This window comes from Aplidium turbinatum, chromosome 3 (genome assembly GCF_918807975.1).
Source record: "Aplidium turbinatum chromosome 3, kaAplTurb1.1, whole genome shotgun sequence".
NCBI lineage: Eukaryota > Metazoa > Chordata > Ascidiacea > Aplousobranchia > Polyclinidae > Aplidium > Aplidium turbinatum.
In genome coordinates, this window is record NC_137474.1 from 16,054,080 (window position 1) to 16,073,376 (window position 19,297).

Below are 19,297 nucleotides of genomic sequence, written 5' to 3' on the forward strand. Positions count from 1 at the left end.
AAGGTCACCTACGCGCATATAGAAGTGTCAATGCTGCCTAATAAAGCAATAGATTTCTTAAAAAGAGAAGTCAATTGTTAGCGAATCTTAAACTTTTAACTTTCTATTTTCGGTCCGTTTTAGTATAATATTGTGTTAAACGCAAAAAAAAGCATACAGTAATTACCAGGAGCTCATGTAATCTACTGTATAAGTGGGGTATTTTGCTTGGCTGATAAAAGATTTGATTTTAGTGTTGATTGACTTAATTCTACAGTACATCGTCTTTGTAACTCACTGTGCATCCACAAGAACCGCTAATTAAGGCAAACAAGGAGGTCTTTACCGAAAATTCTCATCCATCTACACCAGTGTTTCTCAACCCTTTGTGGTTCACGACCCCTTTTAGGTGTTTAATACAGCCTGCGACCCCCTTCCTGCTAGGTTTTCTATAGATATACAAATTAGCACAAAAATACATTGTAATAACATTTAATTTCAAAGAATTGGTGAATGTCACAAGTTTTAATGCGCCGGTTGACTCTGCAACTGCTTGGCCAACTTCGAAATTAGTGGTTAAGTGCTTGATGACGCCAATCTCATATCATCTTCAACTTTCCTTCGATTTCTTGCCTTCGTTTTGATATGGACAAGAGCAGAAAAACCACTTTCGCAGAAGTATGTTGTGGCAAATGAAAATAATATTTGAAAAGCTAGTTCAGATAGTTGTGGGTATGATTTACGCATAGCATACCAAAACTGAGAGAGTGGCATTGCATGAAAAACGTCACATGCGGAAGAATCATTTTCAAGATCATAAAATTGGTCTTGTAATTCATCTGGAATATCACCAACATCCAAAACAGTATGATATAAAATGGATTTCGTACAAACGCGGCATCTCTTTCTTTGAGCTCAGAGAAATATCGTTCTACTTGAACAAACGATGATAAATTGGCCTACAACCGAGCTACCGGTTCTCTTTTGTAACAGTGTAACCAATCAGTCACTTGCTACGACATTAATGTATACTAAAGTGATTGCTGCAAAGATTTTTCATTTATCTGGACATTTTTGCGATTTCAAAATTTTTTTATGAATATCTTTGCAAACCCCTTGAAATGACCTTCGCGACTCCCTTGGGGGTCGCGACCCCCAGGTTGAGAAACGCTGATCTACACATCTACACAAAAATACTACCGTATTTTATGCTTTAACTAAAAGCAAAACTTTGGAGAGAAATGCGTAATAATTCAAAGAAAGCCATTACAATGTAGTTGTTCAAACATTGAGGGATGTCAAACAGTAAATCGCTTGTTCAGCGATTGATTAAGTTTGTACGTTAAGCTTTTGTCATTCGCCAGCTAATGTCCTCGGGTCAAGTCAAGTCCATCCAAATCAGTCCGACATTAACTGAACTTTGCAGGTGAAAAGCAACGTTCAGCTGCCACCATGGTTCAGATGCTGATGATATGACAACTTATAATGTTGAAAGTTATTTGGTTCCGTAAGCTACAATATTCTGATGGTGTGATATTTGATTTAGTGCTTGAAAATGAGTTTTTATTGATTAGTTTTTGTAAGAATGTTCCATGACGCTTTCTATTCTTTTGCCGTAACTTATCTTGTTTTAGGTAAGTGCCGGTTATCGTAAAATAACGTTACTATAGAACTACATCAAGTAATTAACCTGATTTAAAAGTATTTGAACGTAATCGATTATATGTGTTTGAGGAATATGGTATATCACAGCACTATGAATTAATTCACTATACAATGTAGATACTAACGATTAGAGATGTAAAAAAACGTTTTTTTTTGTTTTAAAAAAAAACGAGCTCGTTTTTTTTGTTTTTATCGTTTTTTTTTGTTTTTTATTCGTTTTTTTTGTTTTTTTTTTACCTATTTTGACATTAAATGTCACAATATGCAGCAATTAGGGTAAACTCGTTGCAATAGCGTCTCTTTCAACAAACAAACAGTCTCATAACTCGTATAACTTATTTCAAATCAGACTATATGTCTGGTATATTGTTACATTGCAATTTTGTAGACATCAAGTCTCAACACATGAGCCATAAAGATTTCTCATCGTCTCAAATAGTAGTAACAGTGTCCTATGGTTGGCACATCTCAAGTATTGTCTGTAATTTGGTCCACCCAGTTGTTAAATGCAGTACCACACTCGGGTACAGTTTCAAAGCCACCTGGAATTTTGGTTAATGGGCATGTTAGGACCAGGTGGTCAGTGTCCTGTTTCTCTGCTTCACAAAGGCACTTTTGACCAGCACACCACACCTTTTCCAGTATATACAACGTCAAGAGGTTGTTCTAGTTGATGAGCATTTGTCATTTGGTGCAAACTTGATAAAAACCACACAAGCGGTTCTCGAGTTACTTATAAGTGAAATAACCTTAGCCACTAGGTGGCTTCATAGATAAGAAGCAATAGAAAAACGGCAAAATCTCAAGAACCGCTCAACATATTTGGATAATTTTTAGCTCTACCCCCGTGTTTTCTGGGTGGGCTATCTGTTTATGAACATTAAAGCAAGTTTTAGCTACTACTTCTTGAAATAAAAAGAAATTAACCTCTTGTCGTTACGCACCGATAAAACCATGATGCGTAACTTTAAAAAAATTTTTTTTTAAATGGGTAGAGGAAAGATTGATAAAAAGTTTGGCAAAAGCAGTGTAGTGCTAAAGTCCCAACTTTTAGCCCAAATCACATTTAAATGTAGTGAAAGATGGAAACATTTTGATGTTTTTTATTTTCCCTGAAGAGGTTCGATACTCCTTTGTGATGTCATAGTCATGTTTGTTTTCCCTTAATCACACCATTGTGCTGTCATAGACATGTTTAAAGGAAGTATGATATGGTTGCACTTAATCCATCCACTTTGAACTAGTTTGCAGGACTTTGAGACTTTTGCACTTTTCTGTTTTTGCCAAACTTTTCGTCAATCTTTCCTCTATCCAATAAAAATTAAAAAAAATTAAAGTTATGCATCATGGTTTTATTGGTGCATAGCGACAAGAGGTAAATTTCTTTTTATCTCAAAAAATAGTTGGCCTAGTTCCCAAATAAAATAAGTTTTCATCTTTGATGTTTGTTTTGTATTTTTATCCTGCATTGTGGGAATATGGGTAAAACTTTATACTTGTCAGGAAAAGTATTATGAAGCATTTATTCACTATGTGAACACTGAGCAGTGCTGAAAAACTCCACTTTAAAGGGAAAATTTCTTCATTCAGGGTTGGTAGTTACTAGCAATACAGCAATAGTCAACATGGGTGGTGGGCATTTGAAAGGAACATTAACCTAAACCTTTTCTGACAAATGCACTTACTTTTGACAGCTAAAAATATTAGTGATAAGATCTCTTGCATTATGTCACAAATGATCTGCAAGAAGCATCAATGACAAAGTGTCTATTAAGATCTTACAAGTTACAACACACGAAAAGAATACTTCTGTTTCAACATTTATAAAGCATAAACATCGTTGTTAAGCTATCAGTTAAAAAACCTGTTGAAACAAGCTATTGGCAATAGCTTACATTAGTAAATTACCACAAACAAGGTAATGTGTGTTCTGAATACTGCCGTCTTGTTTTTGTCAAAATTTTGTCAACCCATTGAGTGTGTACAAGAATAACCAGTCCCGGTATACTAACATCGTAGGCTAACTTCCATAAAAGGAAAAAGAAATTAACTCATCTACTTATTGTCATGTATATATGAAATTGCATTAATTCAATGTTTGTCAGGTCTACTGCCACAAACATGCCTGAGAATGAAGAAAAAAGCGAAACAACGTAGGACTATGCAAAAAACATATGCTGCTGCCAAGCACAAACACTTAGGAATTTCAGCGCAACCATAAAACCATTTTTACTGGTTTAACGTTTTTCAAGAGCACTGTAATGAAACTAAACTGCAAATTGTAAAAAATTTGCAACTTTTCCAGAAAAAATATTTAAAAAAAACAAAAAAAAAAAAAAACGAGTGTTTTTGGCTAAAGTTTTTTTTGATAAAAAAACACGTTTTTTAAAAAAAAAGATTCGTTTTTTTGCATTTACATCTCTACTAACGACATGTTTTAGCCTGATGCTGTGAGTTCGCTGTGGTAGTAGCGGTTTGCATTAACTTTCGGAACACAGTTCCCAACAGCCTACATGGTTAGGTCCTACCTGTAGTCATGTGCTATGACGAATTATGACGATAAATTCACTATGATGTGCATTGTGCATGTTGAAATAATTCAAATCAACTCACGATTAGAAATAGCTTTTTTGGACAAAATCAGAAAGTTTGCGTATTCTTGTAATTGCATCACATGATGTTACATGAGGCGGATCTACCAAGTAACCTTAAGAGGAAGGGGGATATCAACAAAACACAATGATACGTAAATCAATCCGACCTGGGAAATACACCTTAAATAAAGTTACTTTTCTGTGTTTAGGGGGGGTGATTTGGATTACCCCTCTTCGAATCCGCCATTGATGGGGTGAATTTAGCTCTCGAGATGTATTTAATTTTACTGTTAAAGTGCCACGTGTTTCGTAATAACTACATGAAGTTATAAACAAAGGCGACACTGAAATCTTATGACAGCAGGTTGTCTCTGCAACAGATGGCGATTTAGGATTGAAATGTAAAAGCTGAGCGCAAAACACTTCAATTTATCTTTAATTGTTGCATTAAAACCAAGGATCTCAAACTCAAAATGCTCTGAAGGCCAAATGAATACTTGTGCATTAACTCTAGAGCCGTAATACTTTTTGCATTGCGAAAAGTTAAGCCTCCCTGTCTCCCTGGGCCGTTGCGCCATTCTAAATTTTGTGGACAGGTCATACAGGCCACAAATTCCACAACCTTACCCCGCGTCCTAAGCTGGTGAACCCTCCCCCGGGTGCATTGCCACCCCAAAGTCACACCGTTCCCCGCCACCACGGTTGTAGCAAGCCGGCTCTTTGAATTGTCTGGCCTTGCTTTGTTTATTGTGCTCTTCTCGCAGTGTCAATTCTTTGGTAACCGTGCGTTGACGATGCTGATAAAATAGTTCATCACCGTTCAGTAAACACAATTGTCTACCCGTTAGCTCAGTGGTTACGCGCCTAGATCAAGATCACGGGCGCAAGTTCGCCTCTCGGGGTGTGCGCTTGAGCAACGCATTTCAGGACTGCTCTCCATTCAGCGGCACCTAGTGAATGGAATAATTTCCCGGCAGCAACACTTCAATAATCGGAAAACTTCACTCTGCCAATCTCGGTAACCGGCCCTGTGTCAAGAGCCTCTACAAGTATGCGAAACTACCAGGAATAACCAAGCAAGGCTTTGTCAGTCCGAGGATAAAGATTCAAAAACCAACCAAACCAACTATTCTTTCGACATTCCATTTTAATTTTCGTCATTAACCCGACGGACGAAAAAGATAAGTTACTACTAACTACAATAGCCGATATAGGCCTACCAGCAAGTCAATGAACGAAAAAAAGGTGGCAAAACCATACGTTTTTCATACTATTGGGCTACAAATTGTAATAACATTAAATTACATACTGAATGACGTTTCGTAGATGTTTGGCTGAATTCAGTAGCTACATTTTTGAACAAACTCTTTATTTCAAATATTAAAATGTTTGCTTCCTCAGTAGTTGTTTTGACCCCTTAATTATTTTTTTCTTGCTATATCGTTGTATTGCGGCCGTCGAGGTAATTTACAAATTTTCCTTTAGCTCTCAGAGCAGTTTGAGTGAGATTACTGCAATAAAGGTTGCATCAGAAACATTGCCTCATCAGAACACCACTTTTTTACAGTATACACCACATCTGCATCTGAATTTAAAGTTTCCTGTTTTAGTGAACCTTGCGAAAGAGACGAAGCATGCATTCATAGCTTCAATGGGTCTTGCTATTGCACAAACAACTTCACTGATCTGTCAGGAAATTGCACAGGTCAGTTGTACCATAGATATCTTATATATAGATATGCAACTCAGTGGTGCGTAAGATGTTTGAAGGCTAACAGCGTAGCTATGGCTGTATGCATTGACTTCAAACTTGGCACAGCAAAACAACTTTATTTTTAATATATTTTTTTGGTTTTTGTTTAAATAAAACTTTCTTCGTTTTCAAGTTGACGTATGGATTGCTTGTGATGACGTCACATTCTCGTTCCGCATGGACTGCTTTATGGAGATTCTGGCGATTGAAAACAAATCACAGTCACAGAGGGTACCTCTAAATACCCTTTGTCAGGCATTGTAGGCATTGTCGGGCATTGTCAGGCATTGTCGGGCATTGTCGGCTTTTTGGGGGGTTGTGGAGCATTTTCAGGAGTTGTCGAACATTTTCAGGGGTTTCAGGTATTGTAGAGTAGGCTAACTACTTTCAGGCATTGTTGGGAATTTCTAGGCATTGTGTAGGATTTCCAGGCATTGTCGATCATTATCAGTGGTTGACAGGCTTGTGAGGCATTGTCGAACATTTTCAGGCATTATCGAACATACTCAGGGGTTGTCGAGCATTTTCAGGGGTTGTCAGGCATTGTAGAGTAGCTATTTTCAGGCATTGTTGGGAATTTCCAGGCATTGTCTAGGATTTCCAGGCATTGTCGATCAATATCAGTGTTTGACAGGTTTGGTAGTCATTATGGAACATTTTCAGGCATTGTCGAACATGTTCAGGAATTGTCGAGCATTTTCAGGGGTTGTCAGGCATTGTAGAGTAGCTACTTTCAGGCATTGTTGGGAATTTCTAGGCATTATCTATAGGATTTGCAGGCATTGTCGATCAATATCAGTGTTTGACAGGTTTGGTAGTCATTATGGAACATTTTCAGGCATTGTCGAACATTTTCAGGGATTGTCGAGCATTTTCAGGGGTTGTCAGGCATTGCAAAGTAGCTACTTTCAGGCATTGTTGGGAATTTCCAGGCATTGTCTAGGATTTCCAGGTATTGTTGATCATTATTAGTGGTTGACGGGTTTGTCAGGCATTGTCGAACATTTTCAGGGGTTGTCTAGCATTTTCAGGGGTAGTCAGGCATTCTAGATTAAGCTACTTTCAGGCATTGTTGGGCATTTTCTAGCATTGTCTAAGATTTCCAGGCATTGTCGATCATTATTGGTTTTTGACACGTTTGTCAGGCATTGTCGAACATTTTCATGCATTTTTATTCCCAGCTTTGCATGCGCAGCAGAATGATCCCTTTCTATTTTGCGTAGGTTGTAAACGTATTTACGGTATACACAAACACAGCAGCGTTTAAATGACCTGGCTATCATAAGTATCGACAATGCCTGACAAACCTGTCAAAACCTGGTAATGATCGATAACCCAAGAAAACGTTCGACAACGCCTAACAAACCATCAACCACTGAATATGTTCGACAATGCCTGGAAATCCTAGACAATGCCTGAAGATGTCCGACAATCAGTGGCGTAGCTAGGGGGGGGGGAAGGAGGGGAGGACCGCCCCGGGCGGCACGTCTGGGGGCGGCACTTTTAGACTACGATTTTTGATTTTGATTATAATCTGATAAAAAACGCATTTCATTTTCACACAGGGCCGGATTTAGCTAATGGGGGGCCCGGGCACTTTTAGATCAGGGGCCCCCGTGCAAAAAAATTCGCCTACGGCGCGAAACACCCCCTCGACGTCTACAGTAGCATCAATTCAGCACTGCACAGCATTTTGCAGAAACCACAAAAGCTAATAGTAAAAAAATCACATTTTTTTCACGTAGGGGGGCCCTTTAAAAGTCGGGGGGTCCGAGGTACCTGCACCCTCTGCCCCCCCCCCTAAATCGGGCCTGTTTTCACATGCTTTTTCTTGAAGGGGCGGCAAAATCTGAATCCACCCCGGGCGGCACATTCCCTAGCTACGCCACTGCCGACAATGCCTGCCAGAAAGAATCTAAAGTATTTTATAATGCCTGAGAGCCCCTGACACCTAAAAATATTCGACAATTCTTGAAAATTTCCGACAATGACTGATAATGGTTGACAAGCCTGTCAACCATTGATATTGATCGACAATGCCTGGAAATCCTAGACAATGCCTTGAAATTCCCAACAATGCCTGAAAGTAGCTACTCTACAATGCCTGACAACCCCTGAAAATTCTCGACAACCCCTGAAAATGTTTGACAATTCCTGAAAATGTTCGACAATGCCTGAAAATGTTCCATAATGACTACCAAACCCTGTCAACCACTGATATTGATCGACAATGTCTGGAAATTCCCAACAATGCCTGAAAGTAGCTACTCTACAATGCCTGACAACCCCTGAAAATCCTCGACAACCCCTGAAAATGTTTGACAATTATCGCTATCGTATATCTCACTCTAAAATCGTTCCGGCGCCCCTCTATCTCAGGTTTGTAAACTGCCTACAACAAGCTTTAATGAGTCACTGGAAATAAGCTTAAATGATAGTTCCAACGATCATGAAACAGAAGTTGCATAACCTACGTGAAGAAAGATTATTGTCTTGATTTTTCATAGTAGGCTATTCTGTGAAAACTTGAAATATGCGCCATCAAAAATATTCCAAAGGAGCTCAAAAGCCACCACTCGCCAAGCCCAAACCGTACAATAATAGCCTACCATAGATACGCTAGCCAAGCTGGCAACCTTGATTGTTGATTGTGTCCATAAAGTCAGTCGAGCGTGACGATAATTCCACGATTGCTGAGTTGCATATCTATATGTAAGATATCTATGGTTGTACGTCAGTTTAAAAACTTAATTGTTTTAGCACAATCTCGTATCGAAAATTTTACTTTGCTTTGTTGCACAACCTACAGCTTTTCTATTAAATTTTTGGAGAACATGTAACCAAATGTTTCCTATATCGGCTGCAATATTAACACTGACTGATTCAAAAATCAAAAGGGTGTTAGACATAGACCAACAGGATAGATAAAAATGTTTGACAAAAGTATTTTAACAACTGATTTTACCACTTCATGTTGTATTATAGCAGACACTTCCCGAAAGGCATAATGCCAAGTTTTATGGTAGTTGTTTTGGTAATTGCACAGATTAATGCTAAGCCACTTTGACAAAGCAATTCGAACCAAAGAATGCATTTATGAATCTTTATGTTTGCTTGTTGGTTCGTCATATATAACTTATTGCGTAACATACAAACGCACAACACATCAGCCACAGTAGGCTATAGTCAAATTGCTGTAGACAGTAAATCTAAAAACGTGTTCTTGTGGGTAAGTAGGCCAAGTCTCGGCAGAATTATTGTGTCGTTGACAGACATCTGCAAATACTTCAACTTTTGATGGTTAGTTAAGTCGAAGGAAATGCAAAGCTATGATTGCGGTTATTGGCTAAGCTTGTATATTATCAATGTATAAGCCTTCAGCAATCATGGCTTGTTAAATTCTGATTGAAACGTTTGAAATTAGAATTATTTATCAATTTCATTCATTGTTCTTTCAAACAGTCACTTAGTTCACTTACTGGACCGGTTAAGCATAATTCAGTGAGAATAAGTTGGGTAATAATGTGATGACATCGCAAACCAGATATAAAATTAAAAATGAGCCCTCCCTATCGGTGAAAAAACTTATCTGTTATAGAGCGATAACAAGTAAAACCATAACATGTTGAAACCCAAATGGTGTCGCCATCGCACACTAGAAATGAGTAGCATGTTGTTACGAAACGCTTTAGAATTCGAAAGCTTTAGGGCTTAGCTGAGTTTTGCAACACACATTCACATTCAAAATGAGAGTAACAATTACAGTGTAAAAGGTTAGCCTACTCTTTGAGGTAATTCTAAGCGTTACTTCTGAACCTAAACAAAACTATAAGTCATTCTTTTTTACAACACTCTGAAAAATTGGGATTTTTTATTAACTAGAAATTTGATGCTGCAACAAAAAATTTCAATTTTAAATTACGGTAGGCCTACATTTTTTTAAAGATTTAATGCAATCTCTTTTTCTGTATAGGCTCGTCAGACAAAGTTCCAGTGGGCAAGATCTTGGTTCCGGTGTGCTTCTTTGGACTGATCGTCCTAAGCTTCGGAATCTTCATGCTCTACGTTCATAGAAAAGGTCAAAAACCTTTTACAGTAAAACATTGAATATCCTTGTTCAGACCACAAGCAATAGCTAGAGGTTGAATCGGTCCATTACTGAAAACTTAAAAACTCCAACTTATATAACTGGATGCATCTACGAGAAATGTTAAAATGAACGAGAAATGCTAGCATTGTCTGTCTATGCAGTTGTACAGCTTTTCAGTTACACATGTTATTGCTTTGTATCTGTAAACTGTTTATGTATTAATTTGCAGCTGCTTTTGCTTTCATATTTCGAACCAAAAATTTCTTGTGTTTGAAAAACTGATTGTCGAAAGCATAATTTGTTTTTTTATGGGCAATCAGAAAAAAACTGTTACTGTTTAAAGTTGTAGCCCAGGGGTGTGCAACCTTTATTACAAGAGGGCCAGATATAAATAACTAGGTGAAACCGCGGCCGCACGTTTATTTAACATATGATTTCTAGTAATTGCAGGCGCAAAAAAGTAGTTTTTTTTGTTAATCATGTTATTATGGCATTATTAGGGGTTATCTCCTTGCAGAAATAATAAGTTAAGACGCATAAATTTCTGAAGAAAACTGCCATTCAAATTTATTGTCACACCGTCCTTTTAAACGAGTTCAGTGAGAAGTTTGCAGCTGGCTTATTTTCCTGACGGCTTTTTCCAAATTTACCGTACTTTAACGGAAGTGTTCGCAATTCGAAGTCCATTTTCCAAGTGTTCGTCTGTCAGAACCGATCGATAGGGAGGTTTCATGACGCCCTTTTTAGAAAAAAATTGTTCGCACAAATACGTTGAGCCAAAAAGAGCCATTTTTGAAGCAATGGATTTTTTCCAATGTGGAAAGTCATCTTGGTTGAGATGTTTTCGGTAAAAATCGCCAAGATTCATTTCTAAATACTTTGCTTCTAAATCTGTTTTCTCTTGAACATCAATCAGTTCAAGTTGGATATCATCAGGTGCTTTGAATGGCGAAGAGAATATACCAAGTATTCATGAGATTTGAAGTCTTTGAAACGAGCCAAAAATTCATACAACAATTTTTCAAATTTAGTTTTCTTCTCAAGATGCATTCCATAGTCTCTCAAAGTGGAAAAGATTTCCTATCTGTATGTGAGCTTTCCAAAGTCGTAATTTGTTTATAAAGCCTTTTATGTGACCATACATTTTTACGTTCAAAATAATTAAACACAATGGATTAGCGGTGGCCGGTGGGAGATTTCTAAAATGGTTTACAGAAGATGCGAAATCTATAATAATCTACTCCACAACGAATCGTTCACACGTACCAGACTAAACTAAATTATAAACACGTTTCGCGGGCCGCACACAATTCAAAATTGGCACATCTTTGCGGGCCGCACAATTTTTCTTCGCGGGCCGCATTTAGCCCGCGGGCCGCACGTTGCACACCCTTGTTGTAGCCGACAAAATTTAAAAATATAAAACAACGTTTAACATTGTGACATTGTTTAACAGCTCATACGACGAAGAAGAACATTGTGTTTAATCTTTTATTTGATGCTTTGAACAGCACATAAAGCAGAACAAAACCTGAACAATTGGACAATTAAGAAAATAATGTACCTTTGTCTAAAGATATCTGAAGTTAGCATGTGAATACTTTATACTTGATTCCGTGCAGGGCATGAATTTAAAACATGCAGCAAGAATTTGTTTCCCACAACTTGGTACCGTCGCACGGCGTGACCTTTGCAACCTACACAATGTAGATTTTTCGTAGATAACTTCTGGCTCGTTGTTGCAACTGTACCCATATTAGCAAAAAATATTTGTTGGTCGTTTTCTTGAGAACACGCCTTATTCAGTGTGAGTAATCCATAATTCTTGCACTAGCCTATTATCAATTTAATCCAATGCATTGAGTTATTTATAGACGAGTAATTTCTCCTCTTCCATGAATAGGTTTGAAACTTATGTTATTTTAATGCTCATTTTTGTGTGCTTCGTTTATTGGTAAACATTCAAAAATCGGGTTCCTGTTTATAACAAATATAATTTTTTACACTGTTTGCGATTAAACTTTATCCTATCTTTTACACAGGTAAGACTATCTTTGTTTGCAGATTTCAACTTGGCGCGGATTTTGTTTAGCTTGTTTAAGTATTAATCGGAACGACATAGAACAATTAACTTTTACCATGAACTTGTAAACCTCTTCGTAAACAAAGGCGTAAAACCATTGGATTAAGATTTTTTGTCGTATCCCATCATACCATAAGCAGCAGCTGCAGACGATGGTGTCTTTGCAATTTTGCACTGCGCTACGTTTATTGTAATGATCACAATGCAATTGAAAATAACAGTTACGTATGATTGAAGCATCGTTTTAGCGCAGCAATTTCATTCCGCACTAAACTTCCGGACGAGCTTTCTGAACTTATGTATTCCAACAATTTCCAAATTAATTTTTACTGACTGTTAATTAATGAAGTTGCTGAGTTTACAACTGTAGCCTGCAACTTTCACTATTTTATTTGTAGTGCTTCATAGAACTTCAATCAGCCGAAAAAAAACAAACAAACTTGAATTAAATCAACTAATTACGTAAAATTGTTGGATCTGGGCAGCCTGACTAAAATTCATAAGAAAAGTTGAAAACTTTATGCAGTTAATCATATCTCAGTTTTAATCATTTCTTCAATTCGTAATCGAAAATTATTATGTATAATTGTATAGGAAAGGTAGTCTCATACTTCATTCTAATCATCAGGGGATGAGAAGATAAGGTTCTCATTGTACTAATGTATAGTATAGTATAGCAGATCATCAAAAACAAAATTGTAGCATCATCATCATACTCATTTCTTAAGGCTCATGAAGATTCCAAAAGTGAAACCACTGTAAAAGTAACCAGGGCTGCAGAGTCGGGCGAAAACTATACGACTCCGACTCCAACCGCGTCCAAATCCCTCCGACTCCACAGACCTGGAAGTAATCTCTGTGCACAAGATAATATTAAAAGTTTCGAAATCTTAAGTAATTTGTCAATCAGATAGGATCCCTAATTTTCTTACTATCTCCAAATAGAAGCCGAATCGCTCGATACCCTACAGTCGTGTCCATATTAATTGACTCAAGCAGGAAAAAGCATACAATTTCAGTTATTCAACGTTTTTATTATTTATTTTACACAATACATTTCAAAATCCGATGTTAATAACTTGTGTGACCACCTCGATTCTTCAGCACCTCTTTCACACGCTTTGGCATCGATTCAACAAGCTTTTTGCAGTTTTTTTGAATTTCTGGTCTCTATACCATACTTGAATAATGGCCTCTATGAGTTTGGTTTTTGTGATGCAACCGAGTTTTTGCAAACGAGATTTCAAAATTGACCAAAGGTTTTCTATAGGGTTGAGGTCAGGAGAGTTTCCAGGCCAATCTAGAACGTTTATCTTAAGTTGATGAAAAACTCTCTTCATTTGCTTGGATGTATGGCATGGAGCAAGATCTTGCTGAAATATCCCCCAACTTCAGGAAATGCCCTTTGCATGTCATGAGTTAAGGTTCGTGTTATTAATTCAGAGAATCGAGCTGAGTTCATCATTCCCTCACTGAGGATGAACTGAGTATGGTATAGAGACCAGAAATTCAAAAAGCTTGATCGACGCCAAAGCGTGTGAAAGAGGTGCTGAAGAATCGAAGTGGTCACACAAGTTATTAACATCAGATTTTGAAATGTATTGTGTAAAATAAATAATAAAAACATTGAATAACTGAAATTGTATGCTTTTTCCTGCTTGAGTCAATTAATATGGAAACGACTGTACTTTTAAATCAGACTTGTTTCGTTTTTCAAAATAGCTCAGTGGTTACGCGCCCAGCTCAAGATCACGCGGCGCTGGTTCGACTCTCGGTCTGTGCGCTTGAGCAACGCATTTCAAGATTGCTCTCCATTCAGCGGCACCTAGTGAATGGAATAATTCTCTGGCAGCAACACTTCAACAATTGGAAAACTTCACTCTGCCAATCTCGGTAACCGGCCATGTGTCAAGAGCCTCTACAAGTATGCGAAACTACCAGAAATAACCAATCAAGGCTTTGTCAGTCAGAGGATAAAGATTCCAAACCAACATGTTGTATTATGCTTCTTTTTCTTCTTCATGTCTCTTTTTTTTCTGCTTTTTTATTTCTTTCTCTTCCGGCTTTTATCCTGTGATATGGGATCACGTGAGCGGACTTTTGACAGCTAAAGCAGTAGGCTCTGTTGGACAAAGCAAAGCTAAAAATCTCAGGAGACTATGAATGAACGGAAAAGTCTTCAAATCAAGTTGCTTGTCTTTTGGTCGAATAACGTTTTCTCCTTGATAATTATAACTGAATCGTATTTCAATTGAAATGATCCTTGCCAAGCGAAAGCTTTGGTTTGATATCAACTGAGTCAGTGCAGGTAATATCTGCTGACTGAAGAATGGACATTGGATGGGGTAGCCCACAGTGGTAATGGAGTATTAAAATGTATTATGAACTTCAGTCAGGGCCTGATTAAGGCTCACGGGGGCCCGAGGCACAGCTAAGTTTAGGGGGCCCCTATTGGCAAACGCTTTCGATGCAGAACAGGAGTGCTCAACTGTTACTGCAAAATCGTTACACAATTTTAAATTGTTACTCAAAAATAACAAGTGTGCACACACTGGCACAAAAACGTTCACAACCTATTGCCTACGGTAGGGGAAAGTGCTATAAAGTGGACCGGCTGATAATTTGGACCACTGCTGTTTTTTCAATGACTGAAGTAAATAATCTCTCGTCCTGTTGCTCAACACAACAAACAGTGTAGGCTACCAGCCTCATTTTTGTAATCAAATTATTTTTTATTTAATTATTTATTATTTATTTATTTACAGTATTATTTTTATTATTTAATTATTTATTTAATTAATTATTTATTTGATTACAAAAATGAGGCTGGTACACTGTTTGTTGTGTTGAGCAACAGGACGAGACTAATGATAAGAGACAGTCAACCGCTTCAAGTGGACAGTTTGCTGGGTGGTTCACTAGAAATAGAAAAGTTTTATTAGTCAATGAAGTAAATAATTTCATGGTTTGTGAACAGCTTGAATTAACTTTTCTTACTGACCTAGTTTTTACTATTTCAGAAATTCAGATTCAAAGGATTGAGCTGGCTCTTTGTTGTTGCTAGAGGTTTTGTGATTTGGTGGTCTGCGATGTTATTTTGCTGGTCTAAACTATTGAGAATTTTTTAACTATTGCTACAGTTACAAAAGATTATACAAAAGTAATCTGCAGGAGAGGCATTACTAATAACTATCTGCCAAAATCTTGAAGAATTGTCCACTGTTTAATTCTAAATGACACCAAGCAACATAAGATTATGCTAACTGTAATATGGACCACCTAACTGTTTGGTAATATGGACCAGTGGTCCAGGTTATGGTCAATTGGTAGAAATTTGTTTCTCAGTAATGAAGACAGGCATAGAAATAAAGTTCCATGAGATTTATGCATTTTTTTCAAACTTTCTAGAGTGCATCATAAAATATATTTGTAACTTGCTTTCTTATAGTGATAAAAGCTACTACCAGTAATTTGCATAATCACTTTGATATTATAAACAATTTGATTAAATTCTGACGACATGTCTAAGCATGGAAATTGGATTTAAATGCAGTAAATGGATTTAAAAAAGCAGGAATTTACCCCATTAATCCTCTTATATTTGATGAAAGTGATTTTCACTCAGCTGAAGTTACTGACAAGCCTCATGAAGTAGACACCTCTCCAAACAATGTATCACCGCTGATAATTGAAGATCAAGATATGTCTACTCAAGATGCAATTTCTTGAAACATTTCATCTTTGTCACAAGATGTGATAAACATTGAGAAAGTGGCAAAAAAATCTATCATGTCAACAGAATTAAATGCTGGAACTTGAGCTGATGCACTGTAGTGTATGAAGCAATCTCACAAGCACCAGGACCATCGTCATTGAGTGTTAAGAACTTACAACCTTGTTCAGTTAGCATTTCATGCAGGGTATCTGTCGAGGACATAAGCCCACTTCCAAAAGAAGTTACAAAAGGAAGAAAACGTAGAAAAACTACAAAGGCTACTGTGCTGACAGGTACGCCACACAAACATAAAATCAAGTTCACAGAAAAAGCTAAACCAGCAAAACAAGTGAGAAAAGGCTTTAACCTTTAAGTCTTCAAAAAAGAGAGTTATTCCAAGCAATGCTGCTTCTGCATGCACTTGTCTTGTGTGTGACGAGTCCACTGATGAGGATTGGATTCAGTGTTGTCAGTGCAAGAAATGGGCCCATGAAAGTTGTGCTGATATATCAAATGCTCATTTTTACTATTGTGACAACTGTGCCAACGATCAATGATTTGAAACTTGTTTGAGATGACTATCATGAACGTTTCAGACTATTTTTATTTATTGAGTGTTTGTGTTCTATTTCATGCCTTTGAAGTTTGATTTCCTTGATATATTTACTTTCACAAGGCAACGGTCCATATTACAGTATGGTGGTCCATATTATGAAACAGGTGGTCCATTTTAGAAACTGGGTTGATAATATGGACCACTATATAAAAGAAATAATAATGTAGTTTTCTTTGTTTGTGTTATGTTTTTTGATTGGAATTGTTTTTGCAAACCAACTAGCCTGTAACTAATCAAATAAAGTTAGTTGCACCCCAATGTTGTGGATCTTTTTAAAAATATTAAGATTTTTCATTAGACGGTCCAAATTATAGTACTTTCCCTACTAGTGTAAAAAAAATGGGAGCCCCCAAAACCAGGGGGCCTGAGGCCTGTGCCTCGTGTGCCTCATGGTTAATCGGGCCCTGAGTTCAGTTATGTTAGCACTCGCTTATTTATTGTAAGCTTCATATTTCTTCTTGGAGAAAGAGCCAGGCCATTTGTGAAATTAAACTTGCTGATTTCTTTGAACTAATCGAAGGCAAGAAAAATACAAAAAATACAAAATTTTCTAACTTGCTTTATAGCAGAAAGAATCAGTTGCGTAGCCGGTATTTCTTCTTTACATGAAAGAAGTTTGTAGTCTAACTCTTTAACGTTAATCTTATTTTTAGTTTAATCAAAACTGCCAATTGTCTAACATCGGTTAATACGTTTTAATGTTTTGAAAAAAAGCAAACTTTTTGTCCTTTTGGCTTTTGCATAAGCTCTCATCAGATAAAAAGTTAGGATAAAAAGTAGTCGTGTTGGTTTATTGAACAGGCTTTAAACCTTTTAATTGTTCCTTTAGTAAATTCAATCAATCATTTTATTTTTCGTCATTAACGCGTCCGGGACGAAAAAGATACTAACTACAAAAATCGATATAGACCTACCAGCACGTTAATGAACGGGAAAAGGTGGCAAAACCTTGAAAGGTTTAAAACGTGCCTGAATGAAAAATTATGTAGTAGGCTATAGCCTATATCAGTGGTTAGCACGGCCACAAAACCCAAAAAACAAATAGCAAAAAATAAAACAAAAACAGAGAGAAGCGCACATGTAGTAATGAATGACAGCCTAATGAAAAGTGTTGTGGATTGAATTTGCCAGTTCCAATATTGATGTGGATGAGCAGTCATAATAATAATAATAATAGGATGGAGAAAGAAAACCGGACATAAAAGAAACCCATCCTCAGGAAAAAGCCAGTTTCAATGTGGCCCAGGAGAGCAGGTGTTGAGCTCTTTCTATGGTTAGACTGCACATCACACAGTAGCTTAAGACGAATTACAGACAGTTCGTCAAAAACTAGATTTTGCTATTGAAAAAGCTCTTCAAACTTCGAAAATCTCTTTTAAACTTCAAAACTACATAAATGAAAACGAATTTTGGGCTGAAACGTAACAAAATTTCGCTTCGTAAAATTTATGTTTCAAGCGATCATGAAATGCACCACTCTGCTCAACGATGTTCAGTGGCTTGCAAGAAAATTAGGCTATAGCCTAGCTGTTTGCCTGTTTTCCATTTTTTTAAGATCTCAGTAAACACTTAGGAATTAGTCTTGTAACTTTAAAATTGTAAACATAAAATTAGACCAGGTTACTTAGTTTTCGGCACCAAAAGATATATCGATGCAACTGCAAGCATATTGAAGTAAATCTGGCAATTTCTCAGTTTGTCCAAATATGTAAGATAATTGCCACAACGTGTCACTTAAAAGTTCAAAATGCGCGATACATAATCAAATCGTTTAAAATAATTAACTTGAAGTAGGTTATTGTGCTGATATGGTAAAATCCACAGCAGATCAAACTAAAAGAATGCTTTGTAAAATTATAATCGAATTTCTGTTGTTAATATTAATTTAGTTTTTGAAATTTTTCAGAAAATAGTTGGATTCAATACTAATATCGCTTTATTTTACTGTAATTTCAAATATCTGGTTCTTATACTTCTGCCATAACATTGTTAAGTGTTTCCTGGAAATATTCAACGCAAACACTTCCTTGTTGTTTAGTTTGTTTTGTGAAGTAATGATCTTGCATGAAATGTTTTTATCTAGAAGTTGCTCATTGTTGTTGAACGACAGCCATTACGATTAATACAAACAAGCAAATTATCTTATTCCGAAGATCATCACGAGTATTTTGATTTCTTCTACAACAGGGGTCACCAACCTTTTTTGCATGCGGGCCACTTTGGCACTAAGGAGAACTGTGGCGGGCCGCACTAATAAAATGTTAAGTATGTTGACTCTTATGCTAAGAGAGAACGCATTTCGTACCCAGTATCCAGCGTTTCATGTTGTTCATATTTATGTTAGAATACGGCAGAAACAAAATTAATCGAACAATTAACGCTACTGCCAGGCCAAGCTCCTTTTACAACACTTTTAACTTTTTTACCAATGCCTAATAAACGAGGCCACTTGTTTTGGGCACTTATAGCGAGGTGAGCGGTTTCATCAGAATATTCATCGCCAAGCAAGAGTGGTGTTGTTACTTCGCTTCGCAAAAGATATACTGTATTGCAATTAACAGTTTCAGTAAACAAGGAAATGTTTGACACATCGCAATACAGGCAACAATAGTGACCTGCAAACATATCAGCGAAAAATAGGCTCAAATAACAGGGAAAAAGAAACCAGGTACCATGAAACAAACGCTTGTTGAAATCATCAAAAAATCGTAATTCTATCGTAATTTATGAACATCAACGTGAACATTAACATCAACTTGCTCATCAACGTGGCAAGAATTTGTTGATTAACAACGTTTTGCA

The 19,297-nt window shown here is 36.9% G+C and overlaps 1 protein-coding gene across 2 annotated transcripts; it reads left to right on the forward strand.

The window, feature by feature from the left end:
• The first annotated feature begins 1,523 nt into the window (after nucleotides 1-1,523).
• LOC145767110 (uncharacterized) lies at nucleotides 1,524-12,089 on the forward strand. 2 transcript variants are annotated; one of them, XM_082578865.1, is made up of 3 exons: nucleotides 1,524-1,613; nucleotides 5,806-5,943; nucleotides 9,965-12,089. In XM_082578865.1, exons 1-3 carry the CDS (start codon nucleotides 1,565-1,567, stop codon nucleotides 10,096-10,098), a joined length of 321 nt encoding a protein of 106 aa, XP_082434991.1. In that variant the 5' UTR covers nucleotides 1,524-1,564; the 3' UTR covers nucleotides 10,099-12,089. The 2 variants fall into 2 exon arrangements, with proteins under 2 accessions (XP_082434991.1, XP_082434992.1); XM_082578866.1 differs by having other exon boundaries at nucleotides 5,849-5,943.
• The last annotated feature ends 7,208 nt before the right edge of the window (nucleotides 12,090-19,297 follow it).

Bases quoted from the DNA above. Each gene is read 5' to 3' on its own strand.
- LOC145767110 (XM_082578865.1), top strand. From the start codon at position 1,565: ATGTTCCATGACGCTTTCTATTCTTTTGCCGTAACTTATCTTGTTTTA. The intron at 1,614-5,805 runs GTAAGTGCCGGT...ACTTTTTTACAG, and splicing joins CGTAACTTATCTTGTTTTAG to TATACACCACATCTGCATCT. The intron at 5,944-9,964 runs GTCAGTTGTACC...TTTTCTGTATAG, and splicing joins TCTGTCAGGAAATTGCACAG to GCTCGTCAGACAAAGTTCCA.